Source organism: Cebidichthys violaceus, unplaced genomic scaffold (genome assembly GCF_023349555.1).
Source record: "Cebidichthys violaceus isolate CVI_PGR_0920_01 unplaced genomic scaffold, fCebVio1.0.p SCAF_25, whole genome shotgun sequence".
Classification (NCBI taxonomy): domain Eukaryota; kingdom Metazoa; phylum Chordata; class Actinopteri; order Perciformes; family Stichaeidae; genus Cebidichthys; species Cebidichthys violaceus.
The window spans coordinates 2696164-2716784 of NW_027176428.1; the positions used below are offsets into that span (position 1 = coordinate 2696164).

The 20621-nt window shown below is 38.3% G+C and overlaps 1 protein-coding gene across 9 annotated transcripts in view; it reads right to left on the minus strand.

Moving 5' to 3' along the window:
- slc2a9l2 (solute carrier family 2 member 9, like 2) overlaps window positions 1-20621 on the minus strand; it is a 97533-nt gene that overhangs the window by 15830 nt on the left and 61082 nt on the right. For all 9 annotated transcript variants that reach the window (XM_068720603.1, XM_068720602.1, XM_068720608.1 and 6 more), the window contains 2 exons: window positions 20258-20333; window positions 391-518 (listed from right to left, as the gene is read on the minus strand). In XM_068720603.1, the coding sequence (XP_068576704.1) occupies window positions 391-518; window positions 20258-20333 (204 nt within the window). The remainder of the gene's footprint in view (window positions 1-390; window positions 519-20257; window positions 20334-20621) is intronic.

The window sequence follows — 20621 nt, forward strand, 5'->3', positions numbered from 1 at the left end:
GAGCAGTCCCTGACATTTTCAAAGACAACCATTAGAGTTCAATAGCTTCATATTATTAGGATAAAAAATACATAATGGTATGTGATAGGACTACAGAAACATCAAATAGCAAGTGTGTTGACTAATAAAAATCCAGCAAGGAGGTTGAGATGCTGGTGGAAAGCAGGCAGAACAAACACGGTGTGACAGGCAGCCACTGCAGGGATTAATAAGGGGCTGACAACTTTAAGGGTTTTCCAAAGGCTAAAGTGACAAACATAGTTGGTGTTAGTTTGCTTTAACTTTGTGAGCAATGCTTTATTTTAGAAAAGTGTCACTCGTCTCTATTGACATTGGGCTCCAAAGCCTGACCCCAACCCCAATACTACACTATTAGATGAGGTAACTCACTTGAATGAATGGGAACAGGAGGCCGACGATAAAGTTGCACAGCCAGTTTACTATGCCAGCGACCATGAAGGCGGCAGGTCGGTAGGACTGTTCAAACAGTTCTCCGGTCAAGACAAATGGGATGCCACCTGAGAGAGAAGAGAGAAGACCATTAGTTATAACGACCGCGGAACAGAAACAAACAGCTCTGCTCTGAGCGTTAAGTATTCTGAGCTTATAAACCATATGAAGTGGAAAAAGATTGCTTATTGTTTGCTCCTACTTCAGAGTGAACATTTGGTAACACTTTTTATCAACACTTATTATTATTACTTGTGCATTATAATCTGCTTATAGCACTGTATAATATAGTTATAAGCACTAATATTAAATATTCATAATGCCCTATATGGCAATAATCATAACACATTAGAAAGCATTTTATAATGACTTATAAGGTCAAGCATCGTAATACTTCATAGTTGCTGGTCACTCACTGACGTTTCTTTTTGCAAGGATCATAGAGTATTATAATTCCCACAGTTGTTCCATTATGATCTTTTTATAATGCATTATAATCACTGTTAATATGCAGTAACTTTAAGTGGTCATTGTTTCATAAGTGAAGAGAAAATGTATTATTAAATATATTCAAGAACAGAAAAAACGTAAAAATATTTTTTTTTCTTTACTTCAAGAAAACAATGACCACTTCAGCAATTTATAGATTAAGATTAAAATATATTATAATTATGACAATTATAATTTTGACTCATTATAACATGCTTCATAATGTGTTATAAATCATTGTGAATATTTATGAGTGCTAATAATATAATAATATATAATAATAATGTTTATAATGCATTATAGACATGGATGTCATAGAAAATGTTATCCTTTTGTTTAAATAAGAAAAGGCACAATGATGGCAAAAAGTTCAAGAGTTAGGAGGTGGTGTTTAATCCAAGCAATATTGTCTTGTGTTCTTCCTGCCCTTCAAGTGTAATGAATAGTAATGCGTGTCTGACCCTATAAATCCATATACCATAGTCCTGTTCAATTCCCACAACACATAATCCGGTTTATCAGAAAAAACTCAGATAAAGCTCATATTACCGTTTCAGGCCACCTCGATACAATCAACAATTTATTTGACTGAATTGAAATCTTGGATATACATGAATTGGACTCGTAAAATGAAAATAAACACTTTTCAAACTTTCTTTGACTGTTAGAATACAACTCTTGATTTATGTTACTGTGTTTTAAAGAGGTGAATACAGGTGAATAGCGTTAACTAATAGACATCACCATGAAACTTCCCCAGACAACTTAAATTATTATTTCATTTATTATTAAAATGTGTTTAAGAAAATGAGGCATAATCTGATTCTAACTGTTGGTGAATTTAGGAAGAAAACTGCGACGTAACTTGACAGAGTGTAGTAAAATAAACACCTAAATGTGTATTTTTGGAGGTTTTCTTTCCACTATTCTAAAAGAAAACATTATGGTAGCAAAATAGCCCAAACGTTTTTTGCCAGTAATATCTCAACATAGTACAATCACAGTTTAAATATTGTAATATGGTGGCCCCTTTGTTGAAAGTCAAAAATTCCTCAGGCCTCTGCCCGAGTAGAATGTGCAACCAACATTTCCAAACATCCGAGAGCAGATGTTAACATTTGGATGTTTTGGTGGGCCATGACATCAAACTAGGAGGCTTAAATCGACAAACGTGGCCCACTGAGTTCAAATGTAAGAGGTAGTAATCCATCCTGACAGATTATTGCAAACTCAGTGGAGAGGACTGGGGAGCAATTTAAAACACATTTCTCAAGTTAGGAGTAAAGTTAAAGGAAAAATGCTGCTGCTGCTGCTGCTGCTGCTGCAGAGTTAAAGTAGTCTCAATAAGCTATCTAGTTTAAAAGAAAACAATGGTTTATTTCCCATTTTTCCTCCTCCCTATAAATTTGTATTTGGAAGTTTACTTTTGATAATTACTGAATTACTGAAGAGTCTACTAGATAATTTGATTTCAACATTCCAAGTTATTTTGTTTGACTTTGGCATGCAATAGCTTATGACAGGTCGTGGTATGATGTAAATATATCATAGCTGAGGAGTAATGTTCAGCCAGAAGCGAAGCTGTGATGTAATGACTACATAATAATAGTATTCTACGACTATATCATTAATATACTATATATAATTGCTATGAAACAGCAGTTGCTATGGAAGGTGCACTAGCGGTTTAGCAGCTGGCATATTTCTTTTTAATATAGTTGTCCAAATAAAGCATAATCCTAATTTTCTACTTCAACATAATGGCATCTGTTTAATGTTTAAAAAATAATAATAATTCAGTCCGTAAGAAATTTAAAAAAATTAAGAAAAAACAAAGGTGGAAGAGAGGTCCGCGCTGCTAGTTACTTTTGTACAACAAAACATGAATACGGGTCCATAGGGTTGTGAACTTTTTGCCTGTATATTTGACTGATAACACTTATAACAAGTTTGCATTCACACATGAACGTGATATTTTAGAAACTGCACAAACAACAAGATAAAGAAGAAGAGACACAAACAAAAGTAAACATTATTCACAGCAGACACACTAAATAATGTTATAAGTTATGTCTTTTCTAGACTACGTGTTATCTGGTCCTCTTTGAATAAGCTACAGCCTGACAGAATAAAGATATATGGGTCTAGATAAGTGTTCATTATAGGGCAAGGCATGCTGTGAAATGGTGTACAGTATGTAAGCAATTTCAGGGAGCTGGCTAGCCATGTGGTCACATATCTTAGATCTTCCCCACAGTGATCCTTGCTAAACTGATTGACCTGGTGGAGCCTGTTTGACTACATCAACCTCATTGTTAATGGTATAAATAACTTAAGACATAAGTTCAGCAACATTATGTACTGTACGTGTGACTGCAGTTTATCTTTTACCATCTCAAAAAAGCACAAAAACATCTTCTTCTAAATCTGAGGAAGTTGCTTTTTACCCACACAGCAGGTTATTTGCTGTCACATAATTGCCCCGGAGAAGACAGTTAATGAGCTATACAAGCAACAGGGACACTTTCATTTTAGAGCTGAATGAAGGGAGGTATGGCTCACATTAGCCCTCAGCGTCCTTTTAGATTCAATTGCTTGCGATAATAAACCATCTCATTATATGAATAAGATGCCTTGCTGGTAAACAAATGTGACCAGCTGATTACAAGTGTGTGTGTTCACGCATGCCCAGAGTTGACCAGATTGCACACAGCAATCATGGGCATATTTAAGTCTGATCACAAAAAAATACAATAAATGAATGGTCCCAAGCAGTGCAGATGTAACTGTAAGATGCAAGTTGTAAAATGGCAATATGAAGATAGCTTATATTTTCTTTTTCCACTTCTTCGTTCAACAAACCCCAGAGTTGTGCGCTGTAGGACACACACATCCTGGTTACATTATTCTGATCACAGAGAATGTTAGAGGCAACAGGAAACTGTCCTTTTAATTTAACAGCTATACTGCATCTCATTGTGTCTGAGCACACTAGCACTTTTTGAAGAAACTCAGTTTTCCCATTCCACAGAAAGGCACGATTAAACTGTTATTATCATGTGATCTGTATCTGGAAACACTCTGGATTATGACATCAGATCCACTGGGCTATACATTTAAACCTGATACCTGGTATTAATAAACTCATTCTCAATATCTAAATTCCGCAGAATTGGGAAAAAATATAAAACTAAGATTTATTTTCAATTTTATCTTAGTGTAAAATTACTGTAGCCTAAGATTCAAGAATCAACTAAAAAAGCAACAGCTGATAATAAAATTACTGAAGTGAACATAAGAGCCTCTGATATTAGCCCAAAGCATTTAAAAAAATCCCCTGCAAGGATTTTCCTTTTTGTTTCCCTGTAATTAACATATTACATTGTGAAAAGGTTTTGAACAACTGATGTATTCCTCTAACTTTGTCAACAAAATAAAAGTTTAAATGCCAGCTGTAGTTGTTATTGACATAGTAATGCTATAATCATATTTTTTTACATTGTAAGCGCCAAATATTATACATGCACTACTGACTACAAAACTGAAAGTCAATTGGCTTCTCAAAGTGATGATGTTCGTATTTTGTCCTGCTTCTCTCGACTGTTAGGAGTCCCTCTAAAAAAGGAAATCCAACTTTAATCAATATACGGAGCAGGACAAACAGAAAACATTAAAGGAAGATATTGTGTGTGCAGCCACACTGATCTCAGTTCTGCCACGAGAGGACAAATCTGCTTCGCACATGATGCGGGGAGGGTGGGGCGGCTAGCCAACGTGGGCGTTTTGTACATATGTGTGTGTGTTTGGTTTGTGAGTGCTCGGTTTAGATCAGTTCCGAGATAATCCGCTCAGCACAAAATAGTGTTTTCCAGGGACTTGTGCACCTAATAATGTGTGACGCCTGTGTGTGCAAGCAGGAGAATACAAGAACTAAAATTATGTTGTTTTTTTATAAACACGAATAAATCAGGCCTCTGCTAGCAATTAAATTAAATGACAGCTGCATCCTGTATTCGTCATATTTACACACTTCTGATCCATAATGTTGTCTGGGTATTTTCAGCACAAAAAATGAGTGCACTTGTTGCCACAGCATGTTCCATGTCAAGCCAAATGTATCTTGGGTGAGCCCAGGGACTGTACACTAATTAGACCATGTATGTTGTTTGGTCAGCATATGCTCGCGGGGGGCCTTAGAGGAAACAGCATGTGTTGAATCATATGAGATGAAAGTATGCAGGTTTTTTGCCTTACAGCCAAACACAACAGCAGCACACTGATGAACATTCAAGCAGAGAGTAAACAACAAAATAAATGAAAAACCTGCTTTGTTGCAAAACTCCCTAACCAATAATCCATCACTATTTTGTAGGAATTACAAAGGCCTACTGGAGAATGCCTATATACTGTATGTGACCTCTTGTTCTACAAACGATTAATCTTAAAGTATTATAGCTGCTGTTGTGATTCTACTTTATGGCCTATTTGTAGATTTATTTCCATAAAGCCACATGCATAAAAGCTTAAAGTATGTACTACATATTTTTTTCCTAGTGGAGGGATTCAAATCAAAGTCAAAGTAGCTAATGTATCATCCATTAAAACAGCTGGAGATTTTCAGATTAGAATCTGTTCGTGCTGCATGTGCAACACAGAGCAGGTGGGCAATGCATGCCTCCATTCACATGATACAAAACAACACATGCAAGTTTAAGATGACTCACACATACAAATGGTGCTTTGCTGGAGCAAAGTTCTGACATAAATATCACAGAAACAGTTTAAAAAAAGGATCAGAACTGGTTTTAAAGGACATCATTTATATTGATTGATAAAGGAACAGATAATTATTGGTGGTGACAGATTTAACAGCCCAAAATTAGAGAAACTCTAAATCAAAATGCCCAAAATGACATAATAACACAAAGTTGATCAGACAGATTTACTCTTTTTGGGTTGGATTTGTGACAAGAGCTTGTGCGCTGCCTTCTGTTTCAGCTTGACCTCTTGAGACATCACAATTCCACAGGGGTCATCAAAACTCGACCAGTGCCAGAGCGTTGATCTGTTGTACCTCAGGCAGAGAGCCACAGATGACAGGACAGCGGTTAGAAGGCAGCAACAGAGGCCACTGCTTTTTTCACTCGCAATTGATTCTGACAGGCGTTTTAATGGCTCATCTGTATCATTTATCAGTGTACCAGCAATCCTTTTTCATAGCTGAGAGAAGGTTAGGAATGGAGTATACAATATAGTCTAAAAATCTAAATTATAAATACAGAAATATCAACGATTCGATTTTTATTTTCTGATACATTGATATTTGTTTGCCTCGATCTAAAAGGATTTTCTTCCAGCACCACCTTTGCCCTTGTAGTGACTCATGGTGTTTGCTCCACAGCTCACATGTATGCTTGTGATATTATCCAACAACAGCACACACACGTTATAAATAAAGACGGATTATATAATAGGATAATAATGCCACACAGAGAATACTGTCCTCCCACATAAGCACGTGAAACGTACATGTCACATACAGCAGCAAGAGCAGGGTGACAAATACTTGTACAAATACTACAAAACATGTGCACGCAGTGTGTGTATGCATGCAAACATAAGCATGTAAGATTTGGCATACTGTAGATCTTAAGCACTTAAATTAAAAGCTTCAAATACACTGACAGGGTAACTCAAAAGTGAATCGAATATTTATGTCACAGGATGCTATTTCAGTGCATCGACCACCTGCAGCTTTCAAAATAGAACCAGAGAGAATTGCGACTTTTTTAATTTTGATGTGACAAAGTTTGATAAGCAAAACATGGTCTGAACTGTTTCAAATTAACAATGATATGAGTGGGGCACATAGCAATTGAGAAACTGTGTTGACAGACCAGGTTTAAAAGCAAAATATCAGGGTGATGCTGCTCTCACTGCACTTCATTTCAGCAGATAAATAGTGTCATTATGATCAACTTCTATTGAACCAGCACTCTGTGTAAACAGAGTTATAAATCATCCTCAAACAGAGCTGCAAAAAACAAGACTGGACAACTGTGTTAACATGCTTGTTCAAGATGAGGTTAAGATCAAATTCAACTTTATTTTCAACTCTCCCATATGTACAGACATATAGAAGATCAAAATACAGTTCTTCTCAGACCATGGTGTTGGTATGTACAAGTATTAAAACAAAAGCACAAGGGTTTAAAAAATATTAAGATAAAAAAATAAATTCTATACAATTTAAAATGTGAATCAAATAGACAATAATGAGGTACAGAACAACATATAGTGCAAATAGAGATGAAGACATGGGCAAGTAATGTGGCATTACACACAAGATGAATAATTAGAAGCAGTTTTTTGTGGTGTTCTTTACAAAGTGGCTCTTGCTGAGTGTGTGCGAATATGCTTGTATAACGAAAGTTCTTGGGCTGGTGCTGTGTGGGTAAGTTACAGTCCGTCTTTTTGGAGGCAGAGGGGAGAGAGTTCAGCATCCTGACAGCCTGATGTATGAAGCTGTGACCAAGTCTAGTGATACAAGCCTGGAGGCTCTGGTATCTTCTCCCAGATAGTAGGAGACTGAAGAGGCTGTGTGAGGGATGGGTGGGGTCACTCGCAATGCAGGTGGCTTTGCAGGCTAGGCAGATGATGTAAATGTCCAGGAGGGAGGGGAATGAGACACCAGTGACCTTCCTAGTCACATTCACTATGTGCTGCAGGGACTAGCAGTTGGAGGCAGAGCATCTCCCAAACCACACAGTGATGCAGCTGGTCAGAATGCTCTCCACGATGCCTCGGTAGAAGGAAGACATGATGGGTGCCAGGGCTCTTGCTCTCTCTAGCTTCCAGAGAAAGTAAAGATGCTGCTGGGCTTTGGTGTGGGTTCTGGGTGTGGGATCTCCTGAAATCAATCACAAACTCCTTTATTTTTATTACCTTGAGGGAAAAATTGATTATCTTTACACAACATGGCCGGTTGGTTCATCTCATTCCTGTTGTTTCTCCCGTCATTGATGATGTGACCCACATGCCCATAAGCAGGATGGGGGGGAGTTCATTGGCACGGGTATGATGGTGGAGGCTTTGAAGCAAGGAGGGACAACAGCCGGACTCAACGAGCTTTTGAAGATGTCCGTGAGGACATCCTTGAGCTCTTCTGCACAATCTTTAAACACACAATCGAGTATGTTGTCTGGACCGGCAGCTTTGCAGGCATTAATCATTAAGTGTTTTACATGCTGGCTGGGGAAGAGTCGTTGAGAGGAGGTGGTGTCCTCTGTGCCAGCGTGTTGTTTAGTGCTTCAAAATGTGCAAAGAAGTTCTTAAGTTGGTTCCACAGAGAGACATTGCTGTAAAAGGCCTGTTGTGGAATAAGGTCTGTAGCCTGGTTTAATCATCTGCCACATAGGCTCAGTGTGTCTCTGCTGTCTCAGTGTGTCTCTGCTGTCTTTGAAATGATGAGTTGTCTTTTTGGCAAACAGAAGTTTAGTGTTTCTGATGCCACCAGACAGGTTGGCTCTGGCTGTTTTCAGTTTAGCTGTGTCACCAGCTCTGAAAGCTGCAGTGTTCCTGGTCCTCAGCAGCCTATGAACCTCTCATGTTGAGCAGTGAACACACTCGGTTGAATCCGAGCACCATCTATAACAACCAGGCAGTTGAAGCGACGTGCTGATTCTTGTCTGGCGGTGGACAAAACAACGAATGCCGACTTGAAGAATCCAGGAATTCCGTGATCTTCCTTCTGCAGGTTAAAGTGGGGGAGCACCGGGCAAGTTGTCTGTTTCTTCTCAGTATCCAGAAAGAGTCCGTTGTTCGAACAGCGAATTTAAGACTATTACGTATGTTTTTTTCTTTTAAGGCACCAATGTCATTTCACCCCCTTTTAGCAACGTGAGTCGCATGGACGGCGCAGTGTGAAGGTACGCGCCGATATACATCGTCTCGGTGACGTCATGGCCGTGTCACAGGGACTCCCTGGGGTTCCCGTGGTGCCCGTCTAATGAGGCACCAGTGTTGTAGTTTAATTTAAATCTCACACTCAAGTGAGATTTTAACACCTGATGGGGCTTGGCACCGTTTAAACCAAGTTAGGCTTTTGTCCCCCCTCCACAGCACTGCGTCTGAAGCTAGTTGTGAAGATGCAAGAGTCTGCTAAAACGTCCACCGCCACAGCCAACAGTGGGGAGTGGGCCGGAGATAAAAACGTCCTTCTTACTGAGCTGGCGCTTCAACAAGCTTCACTGTGGAGTGATAGGGTAGCACATCCCAGATTTCAAAATACACATCCACATCACAATAAACATATTACTATGTAGATACTCATATTCAACATATACACCATGCTGATAGCAATACCCTTATTATCATGATGTACCTGCCCTTTTTTCCCAAAAACTAGAAGTGCCCTCGCTGAGGATGAATAGCAGCACTTAAACTTCTTAGCTGGCGGATCACCCAGTCCACCCTATTTCCGAAAAAGGTCTGTAACAGAAAACTGCAGGGAGTCAAGCTCACATTCTGCCCACAACAAAAAAACAATAGCTGAACTAAAACAGAATTAGACTGATTAGATACAATATCACATGGCAGTCCATGGAGACAGAAAACACAATGATTAATCACACTGGGTGTTTAACTTGCTGATGGTTATTTGGGCTGTGGGATAAAATAAGCAGCATTCAAGATCCTGTCAGCAACAATGAGGACAGTGGAATTAAATGTGGAGGTAGGAAGGAATGCCAGGATTGAAATCCAGTAACGATAAGAGCAAGGTTGCCTGGGGTTGGGCACAGAAAAGTCAGAAGGACACTGTTTGGAGGACTTTAATTGAGCACACGTGGTGCTTGCAGTCACAAAGGAATACATGTTCTGCCTCAGAAGTGTACTCCACTATAAATGAGTGTATAGGGTCAGGGATAGTCAGTAGCAACTGTGGGAATGATGATGCTGCACTTTAATGCTTCAAATTGCCTGTTAAGCCTTTGAACTCTGTGTGAAACTATAGCATTCCTCATGAGAGCATTGGTGCAGTTGAAATGAATCTGAGGTAGATGTTTTCAAAGCTCAAATAGTTAAAGTAAAGACTTTTTGAGCAATTACCGCACATGCTGAGTATGTTGCTGCAAGCACGAACATTTTTTATTTGAATTGACAAAACCAAATCTTTAAAGAATCACTTGAAGGGCATTATTCATCAAAGCTTAAAAGGCAACAAGGGTGTGGACAGGACAACTGGCATCACCACATACACATTATTTTCACGGGCACATTTTTTCCCGCTTCAATCGCATCAAGGCGTGAACACATACTGCAGACTCCCAACAGGAGATCATCATGCAAACCCATATCCATTCAACTCTCAGTACCTTTAAAATGTGTGACTGAATTTCTGTGGTTTGGAGTTCAGTTGCACTCCCAGGTTCATGTTCGCACTTTCAGATATCAGCCTTGAAAATTTCTCTGACACAACTCCTGCAGTATAATCCAAGTCTTATTTATCCAGTTATATAGTCAGCACTTCCCAAACACGAGTAGCGCGGCACTTGTACAAGCCTGAGACTCTTTATACAAAAGTGTTTTAAATAGTATGGTTTTAGCTAAGCGATATACAAATATATTCCTTTAAGATGTTTACGGGTGAGCATGGTAAGGGAATCACAGTTCTTTACTGAGATGTTGTGTAAAACTGATACAATATAAGAGCAGAACCCTAAGTTATTTCTTCCAACAAAAGAAAAACTTCCCGGCTGAGTAAGGAGAGTGAGGGATGAATCCAAAACGTCTCAAGTGTGCTCATCCATAGCAAATGTTTCAGGACACAAAGGAGAATCTATCTTTCCATTCAGAGGACATGCTCCTGGAAGAAGATCAATGTCACAGTAATAAAAAGCGGGTGAGGAAAACATTGTTTCGTGCTTTTTAGTAAACACATCTCAGGGGGTCTGTGTACACAAGGGGAATATTACATAAGTCAGTCTCAAAGGAGACATTGGCTCTGGTAATCACAGAGATGTGTGGGGAAAACTAGGCAAGGAACAACAACAATCAGGACTCAGATCGTCAGGAGGCTTCAGTTATGTGGGATACAATCAAACAGGGACAACTGGGAATTACAGTCAATTACAGAAGGATTTATGATAAGAATTCATGTTTCTACGGTAAATGGCTATGTGACAAAGTGCACATTAAAATAGGGGCTTGATGTTTTCACTCATAAATCTAAATGACGGATTATTCAAATTGCATACAGTACGGCAAGACAGGAATATTAAATAGTAAGGAAATGATTAAAAAAACAAGACGCTAACCAAATGAGGTGATATATACAAAGATGATTAGAGCCACCCAACACCAGAATACACACCCCAACATATAAATGCAGGTGTACTTTTTGCTTCATTTATTTTTCTCTTCCAATTTAATCTTAATCTAATACTGGCTGCCACACATCATTACATTTCACCTTGCCTTAAATTCAGTCACCTCTCATCACTTCTGTCCCTGTGTATTTTTCTCGTGGCTCCTAAAAAGCAACAGATGCCGCTCTTGTAAGGACGGGTTCACATTTCCCCTCCGGTATCTCTCGTTACCTGCTAACTCTCACAACGGCAAGTCCGGCTGCCCAACAATGTTGTTTCCACAATCCCACATGAAAGGTGATTCATCTTGTTCAATGGACTTCTGTCTTCTCCTATAGGGCCTGTCTGTCAGCACTTTATAACCCCCTCTCTATCTTCTTTCCACCTATAAGGTATTTTCTCTTCCCAGGAGAATTGAGTAAATACACCATCCAACTATATGACGAGACCATAGGGTCTGCTCCACCATGCTGTGACTACAACTGCAAAAAAGTCCATACATTTAAAGCAAAAAAAATCGAATTTGTTGCACAATCAATAGATTTATCCTGCCTTTCTGTTTGTAAGTGCGTGCCCAAGCACAAAATTGAAACACAAATAGTGTTAACATTTAGGTTTACACCACAACCCATATTTATCACCTTACAATTGAATTAACAATACAACTCTACAACACATTATTTGTGACAAAACAGCTTTGATTTAATTTGTTCGAAGTGTCGAAGTTAAGTTAAGTTTTATCGAAGTGTCGTAAAACAGCGGTGTCACTCCCTCTGTAAAGAGGACAGCTAGAGTACTACTAGCTGAGAGAGATTGTAGGAAGCCCCACGCAAAACTGTGCTACGAGAAGAAACCCAATGCACACAGAGAAGTAGGGAGAGAAACAGAGCAGACAATGTGTTGCATTAGCTGGGGGTTCTAATGGTAAGTACTAGATGAAATACACTGTTAAAAGGTGCTTAGTAATTTAATTGGTAATGAAAGCTGTCAAATAAATGTAATAAAAAAGTACAATATTTCCATCTGAAATGTAGTTGAGTAGAAGTATAATGCAGTAGAAAATGTAAACACTTAATGCACTTGCCAACACTTGTACACAGTACTGTAAGTGTACTGTACAGTATATGAGATATGTGTATGTGAGATCTACATAATTATAGCAATCAAAATTATATTATTTTTTACTGCTCCTTGTGCAAGAGATGCTAAAATACTGCAGATCCCGACTAACTGCTGTTTAAAGCAGATTTAAGAGCTCAATGAAAATGCTCACCATGGCACAGACTCACCTCTTCGGTGAGTGAAAGGCAGCAGTAAATAATTTGCTTGAATAGCTAAACTGCTTCTTCAAACATCAGTTGACTGTCAGAAGCAATTAAGTGATTTAAATCATGGGTCAAACATTTTGATTGAAAAATGTATTCAAGAAGGAAAGGAAAAACAAAACCAGGGCAACATTAGTATCTTGTGATCTGCCTGAGGACCAAGCCATTGTTTTACAAAAGGACTGGGAAGGGTTCAGTGTCATTTGAGAGGGAACAACAATTACCACAGTTAGCGTCTCACACAAAATCATTTAATTTGCATTTTGTCTCATATACAAAATTCATAAACACCAGGTGTGCTTATTTGTTTGCTACTGAAGTGAGCAAATGTTTTTGTTAAATTCCTGACCAAAGTTTTTTTAAGATATTGAAGTCTTTTTCAGCCACCATCTGCTTAGGAGGCAGAACGTTGTGCACGTTGTTGAGCCTGACCTCTCAAAATACAGCATGGTGCCCGTTTCGTTTTCCCTCTTTTGTCCTGACTTTTCCAGACTAAACAAAAGTGTCCAAAGATTTTAATAATGAATGCAGGTATCAACTGTGTGTGCTGTGAGTAAGCTTGTTAGGTGGTCAAAGCAAAGAAAAAAACAAGTAAACGCAATCTATTGACAACATGAGAGAACCTAAGCTTTCACATTTTGCACATTTATCAGTGCTTTGTTTTTCCCCCTTTCTCTTAAATCACCTCGGGCCAAATCAAATCGTTAAACCTCTGCACTACTGTTTATTTAGTTGATTTAATATTATTCTGTTATTCTATTCACTGTGTATATAGTGTGCATTTTTTTTATATAACATCTTTACTCTATTATAATTGTATATATTGTGTATTGTGACATGTGTATTTTTCTTTTTCTTTTTTCTTTATATATAATATTAAGATTTTTATACCTGTAACCTACTGCTGCTTGTAACGAAATAATTTCCCCTCGTGGGATCAATAAAGTTACTATCTATCTATCTATCTATCTATCTATCTATCTATCTATCTATCTATCTATCTATCTATCTAAGTGTTGCTCTCCTTCAGCACCCTAGCACCCAGAACATTTGCCTGTGTTACTGCTTGTACCAGCAAGGAGCCTCGATACAGAAGGACCGGATTGGACAGGAAAAGACGAGCAAGAGAAAGATGGGACACTGTTTTCTGTTTCAAGTAAAATGTTTGCTCCTGGATGTCACTTTCTAGTATGAATTCCCTAAAATGGCCTCAAAACAAATTAAAATGAAGTTCCAATTTATATAAACCCATGGAAGTCATTTTCTGACTAGTTTTTGCTCCTTTACAGCAAGGGCACAGTAAAAGAAGCTTGCATGCCTTTGTATATCCCACAATTCACTGCAGTGAGTGGGAGGTCGAATGTGACAGACACTAGAGCGAAAGATAAAAAACCTGATATCAAAACCAATTTTATGTTAAAATCAAAAAATGTGAATTTTTCTTCTTGTGGATCATCTGCTTTCATTGTTTGTTTACACATGAATCTGTTTGACCTTCTTGGTTTGCATGTCATTCACTCACCTGTAACTCATACAACACGACCCATCAATGCAGCCCCCCTTGGCTGTTTAAACACAGGGCCGTTTTCGGCCATGCAAAGAAGAACAAGGATTGAGATTTAAATGAAAGTACTTCACACTGTGGAGGTACAACCAGCTACCGCTACTGCTGCTGAGTCACTGCTGTCATCAACAGCTGCAGGACCATAAAGTATGATGTAGCTGCACCAAATGTTGAGTGAGACACAAGCCGAGAATATTGTTTCCCTCGATGAGATGGCTGCCACAGAATTACCTTGCAGTCAGTATAAATCAAATATAACTCATTTATGAAACAATCATAATTTGTGTATAAATTTGCTCATCAAAATTGTAATTCAAACCCACGCTGGATGTATCAAACGTTCAGAAGCAGCTGTTTTTAACTGCAGCTATTCCACATATGTTGATGATACACAATCACCTCATGAATGGGAAAAACATTCATAGGAGTTAATTATTGTGAATTTACACAATGCCGATGCCTCGGAAACATTACATTAGGAAAACTAGAGCTCCCATCTTCAAAATCTCTAGAACAAAATGACACCACAGAAAGCAAAAAAAAGAACTTTTGTTTCTTAATAATCAAAGTAAAACTGAATATATGAAAGGAGTTAACGCTGCAGGTGTTTGTCATCGCATCCTCGCTCTGAAAGTTTTAAAAGGACATAAACAGTATGTCACAGCCACAAACATATGGGGGAAAACAACTAGTCACAAATCTAATAAAAGGATCATTGCATGGGTAGTGTCGGTCTCTGCTGTGCCACATGGGAACAGTAACAACATGCTCAGTGTTGATGCTATTTGGGTTTTTTTTTTACTTCAACATCGGCTACTAGAGTTGTTAGAATTTATACAACGCTCATCAAAATGCCAACTGTCATCCCATTCCCTGTCCAGAATGCTGAAACAGTCGTATCTGGTCTTGTTAGTTTTTCATATATAGGCACCAGAATTATAAGGGTTTTGAAACAGCTCGGGTAGAGTTGTTTTCTCGAGTTTGACAAGGCGGCACAATCTGACACAATCAACTGGAGAGTCAGAAAGAAAGAATCCACAATTTCCAGTCAATGACATGACAGTGTCCGCCTGCTGGAAGAAGCCCCAAAAAAGCTCAAACTGAGCTCAAATATAAATTAAAATATTTTTTTTTTCAGTTTTTAAATGGTTTAATGATAAATGATAGTCTAAATCTTAGCTTCAAACAAAACTGTATAAGAACTTTGGAAAGCACATTTTTGCTCCACTAAATTAAGAAAAATGGAAAAACAGGAATTGAACTATTCTGCAACAATAGTTTTATCTCCATACCATTTGCACAGCTGTCTTTTTTTTGGTGACAGGCAAACAAATGGTTAGCTTCAGAAACCTATACAGTTACTCCCAGTTCCAGCCTCCAGCAGTGAAAGGACCCAATTAACATTGAATAGACATACGTATCTGCACCATGTCCTCATCACTAGCTCAGGTGCTTGGCAGAAGAAAGGATTTGCCTCAGCAGAGAACAGTTCCACATGTCAATCATCTGACTCAAACTATCTGAAAATCTGTCTACCTTTGAGAGATTTGCTAAGCATGTTTCACCTGGCGCTCCAGCAACTGTCCATGCCAATTAAAAGTGTGGTGCATGTCAAAAAACAGCATATACAGTATAGTTTGCCACTTTGCTTCCACACAAGAGAAAAAAGTGTTACGCTGGGCACACTGCCTACGGAGATGATGCTGAATTTATTACCAGGTGATTCTTAGCATGTGAAATACTTGTTCCATACATAATTTTTCTAGTTACTTTGATATGGCGTTTAGTTAGTCTCAAAACCACACAACTACACACAAAACCAGGCAAGTGCACGTGATACGAGCGCACAGAACAGTATCCATCAATCCATCCATCCAGAAAAACATACTTCTGACGGAGCATTTCTGCCAAAAAGACTCAAGTAACTCAGTAAAGTAACTTGGTCATTACATATGGAACCATTGTTTTACATGCTCATAATCAACCAGTGCATTATATTCACAATCATGTCCATAAACATTCTCATTTGTCCAGGTCACTAAATATCTTGCATTCCTGAATTTGATCACACATTCAAGAGGCTTCATCAATTTGCAACTGATTGATGAAAGTGTCCTCTAGACCAAACAAAATGTAGTTGCTTTGAATCAAGGACTCACCACATCTCATGTAAAACTAGAACGTTTTCTATGCTTTAAAAAAACAAGGATAGTACTCTTTTTTATTTTTACATTATGCGCTGAATTTGTTACGTTATTTAACAATGTTTTTGTTTATCATGTAATAACTTTCTCTTATGAACAACTTATTACATTGTGCACAAAACTGCTGTTATTATGTTATGTGCTCATAGTTTTCTTTCAATATGTGCTGATTATTACATTATTCACAGTTATCACATTATGAGTTGCTGCACCGCGTCACAGCTTTCATATCTTTAAAGCAAATGTGTTTATGATTGAATTGTTTACTAGACCACAGTGGTGGAAGAAGTTATCAGATCGTTTACTTAAGTATAAGTGATACCACAGTATGTAAATATTTGTTACAAGTAAAAGTCCTGCATTCAAAATTGCTTTCATTTTGTGTTGATTTTGGCAGTCTTTGTGGACAAAAACAGTATTTCCAAGCATCAGAGTTCCTCTTATTTTACTGCAGCATGTCTGACTAATTGCAGTCCTGGTTCTGGTTTCCCCGTGCCTCCATGTCCTTAAGAGTGTCGGTGTTGGCTCCCAGCAGGGACCCAGCCTGAGGAGGAGACACTGCTGCCGAGCTCAGAACTCTCCTCCTCCCACCGGTGCTCTGACTACAGATCAAAGGCGGCCAGTGATGCCGGATCTGTCTGAGGCATGCTGGTCACTGCTGGAGGCCTCTCTGTTGTCTGAGCTGAGGACATTTCTGGTGAACTTGCATGATTTCATCTAATTTCACACAGAATCCAAACCAGGGGCACCGATGACAAACATTAAGAATAACGATATAGAAATGATTTCCTTATTTTCTTGCTGTTGGTCTCGTTTACTTATGTAGGTAATATAGAGGCATCGGTATGAATTTCATAACTAGTTCCTCACAGTAACTTTAATTGAAATTACAAATAGATTAACATCAAATATACTTAAAAGTACCAAAAGTAAAAGTACTCTGCCGAAGGGTTCATTTCAAAATAACATAAGCGACATTATTTATAATTGTAGATGCATTCATGTGTTCATCACTAATGTTGCAGCTGGTAAAGGTGGAGATCATTTTTAACTTCTTTATATACTTAATAATGATATACTATTTAATAACACATTATAGTATATTAATCAATATATATTTCATATGAAGAATCTGAATCTACAAAGTAGCAAGTAACGAATATTGTCAAACAAATATAGCTAAGTAAAAAGTACAATATTTCCCTCTGAGATGTAGTAGAGCAGAAGTATAAATACACATTAAATAGACAAACTCAAGTAAAGAGCAAGTACTTTAAAAATGTACTTCATGTACATTACACTCCACCACTGCTAGAACGCAAAAAATGTTAACAAGAGCACAAAATAGATCTGGCCTTTTACTTTGGCTCTCAAAGTGCACCAGATTGATGCACTTGATCGTAAAATGTACACATTTTCCTTCCCATCAAAGTCTGACACCATCCTCTGGGAAACACTGAACCATTTTCACTCTACCGTATAATCCTCTCAGCAGGTGACATAGTAGCCGGTCAAAAGTCCTGAAACTCCAGTACAGTCCAGCACACCCATGCACGAAATTGTGTTAGAGGAGAAAAAAGGAACATTGACAATGTCTGTTCTACTTTAGACATTCCTTTCTGGAACACCGCTATCAGGGAAACTGATAAAGACCTCGATCGAACACCTAATTTATCACAGTGTGAAGCTTCACGGGATAAAAGGATATACATATAAATATACAGTGGATCACACTGTATTCAGAGCAAAACAGTAACCAGCAAACCAGACTGTACAGCGCCCCTATTGTAAACCCCACACCCATACATATGTACAGTGTAATAATCCATGTGAGCATCTTGTAAACAGAACCATTTATCCAAATAATTTGCGAAAAAATTGTATTATCAATCATGTCAATAGCAGCTGGAAGCTATGATAGGCCTATTTTTTATTGGCTGTTTTGCAGCCGCACAACCATGCAAACAAGCGGAGGTCTGTGGTCTGTACTGTGAGGGTGGTAAACTGGCGTGCTCTCATATTGCATTGGATGTGCCTTGTTTGAGTTTTATGCAGGCACTACTGGAACATCCTATCACCACCCTCCCCAGTATTGTGCCATCATCAGTGGAGAACCATTCTTGATGGGAAGGAGGTGTTGAGAATATTCTGCTAGTTTTGACAACAGCACTTCTGCCCATGACAGTAGTGTCTACAGACAAACAAACAATATGAACCCCTCACTTTTTTTAGAGAAGCAGGGTGGATTAGGTGCAAAGACTTGAAATGAAATACAATAAAAGCCAGGAGGATACAAAGTCACTAAAACCACGACACAAAGTATGTAGCCGAAACTATAGAACACAATACTGCATCAAAAAAACAACAATATACAGTAAGATTCATATTTGATTATGATTTCTTATGTACAAAGTACACTTGCTCTGTTTAAATATCCACTATAAAATCTAACTTTATGTTCTTTTGGTATTGTTCTAGAAAGTGTATCACAATTGCAGGTACATTCTATTACCTGGAAAATGGTAGGTGGAGTAAAAGGCAATTTATTTTGTTCAATAACCAGGCTGTTCTGACGGGTAGGCCGGATCAGGCAAATGTATAAAATCAGACTTCCATCTATATAGGAGATCTAAAGGAGCAGCTGTGCAGGCAGAGAGCTAATTACCCGGGCAGTCAAGTGTTTTACAGAAGAGGTATTTTAGAAGGTAGGAAATATTCAGTGTCTGATTTGATAACTAAGCCCTATAACAAACAAACACACTGTAGCTATTCCCTTTAATTCATCATGTCAAAAACAATCGCTTTGATAATCTTTCAATATCTTTGAGTTTCATAAAACTTTGATATATCTGGGCCATTGTAAAATGCTTACAGTGGAATTGTGGCTCCTCATTTATCCACTCAAAAGCTCAAAGCACCACTGGGATCGCCCCTTACAGTATGTGAATTTCCTCCTCTTCCCCTCCCAGTCATTCACCGTCCCAAAGCAATTAGGGGCATCATTTATTTCAATGGGCCAAAAATCATCACTGTGAGGTGGAAGTAAACAAGAAAACATCACTCTTCCCTCAACAATTACCACAGAAGTGCACCTGAGCAAAAGCACTGACTGAACTATTAAAAGCTGGTGTTACACAGTAGTAGGGGGCATTGGTGGCGCTGTGTGATATTTTATGTCATCTTTTTCCCATCTTTATTAAAGGACATGGTCCCTCAGGTGAGGAAAACCACATGTGCTTCCTCTAGCATTCTGCATTTGATTGTTGTGAGAAGTCTCCATTTCTCTACACTTTCTACCGCTCCATTGTTCTCATCCTGATACACTGAGGCACTTCATTGGCTCAACGCTCCCTGGAGACATTATTATTCAGAGGGGATGTATATGCGTGATGACAGCGATAACCTCACCTTGAAACTAAAAGTCAACCTCCCAACGAGACGCACTGTAGTCACACTGTCCTCTGTGCATCTGCAGTACCGTGCCATATATATAGTGTATTATATGCTAACATTAACAGTTGTTAACATATACAACTAAATGACCAGTGGGCTAATAAGTAAAATGTTTTGAGTCTAAAAAGCACTGCAAATAGAAATCTGTGTCCCTTTGCCAGTTTTAAAAGTGAGGACCAGAGTTGGGTCAGTCACATATCTTATTCAATGTCTACTTCCCTGAATTACAGCCAACTTTGAATTACGCAATCTGAAAACATTCTGCAGGGTATTTACTCAATCTCTTTTAAGTGCAGTTTTAAGGGAAGTGGTGCGGTGAGGACGGATTATAGCAGAAAATGAAAAATCAAGAAAGAAAAAGAAAAAGGAGAAATCTCAATCAGTTATGTGAGTCAGTAGTTTTACCTGGCCCAGAGCAAAAGGACGCAATCACAGCCAGAATACAGATGTAACTGAGGTAGGGCATCCATGACAGACTATCCTAGATAAGAGAGCGAGAGAGATGATATTGCAGTGACCATAATCATTATGTTAGCAAAAAATCTCTAGGCAGGAATATGGCAGTAAATATATCAGGAAAATTAATCATTAATAGCTACATCCTATATTTCATTAAGATTTTGTTTAAGCAGCCAACATCACCAAATAAATCCAAGAAAATGCAATCCATAATTAGTATAATATTACATTTATTATTTTCTTTCCGCTGATCAGTTCTAATTAAGCAAGTTATTTTTGTTGAAAATATGAGAACTATCACGTATGATAT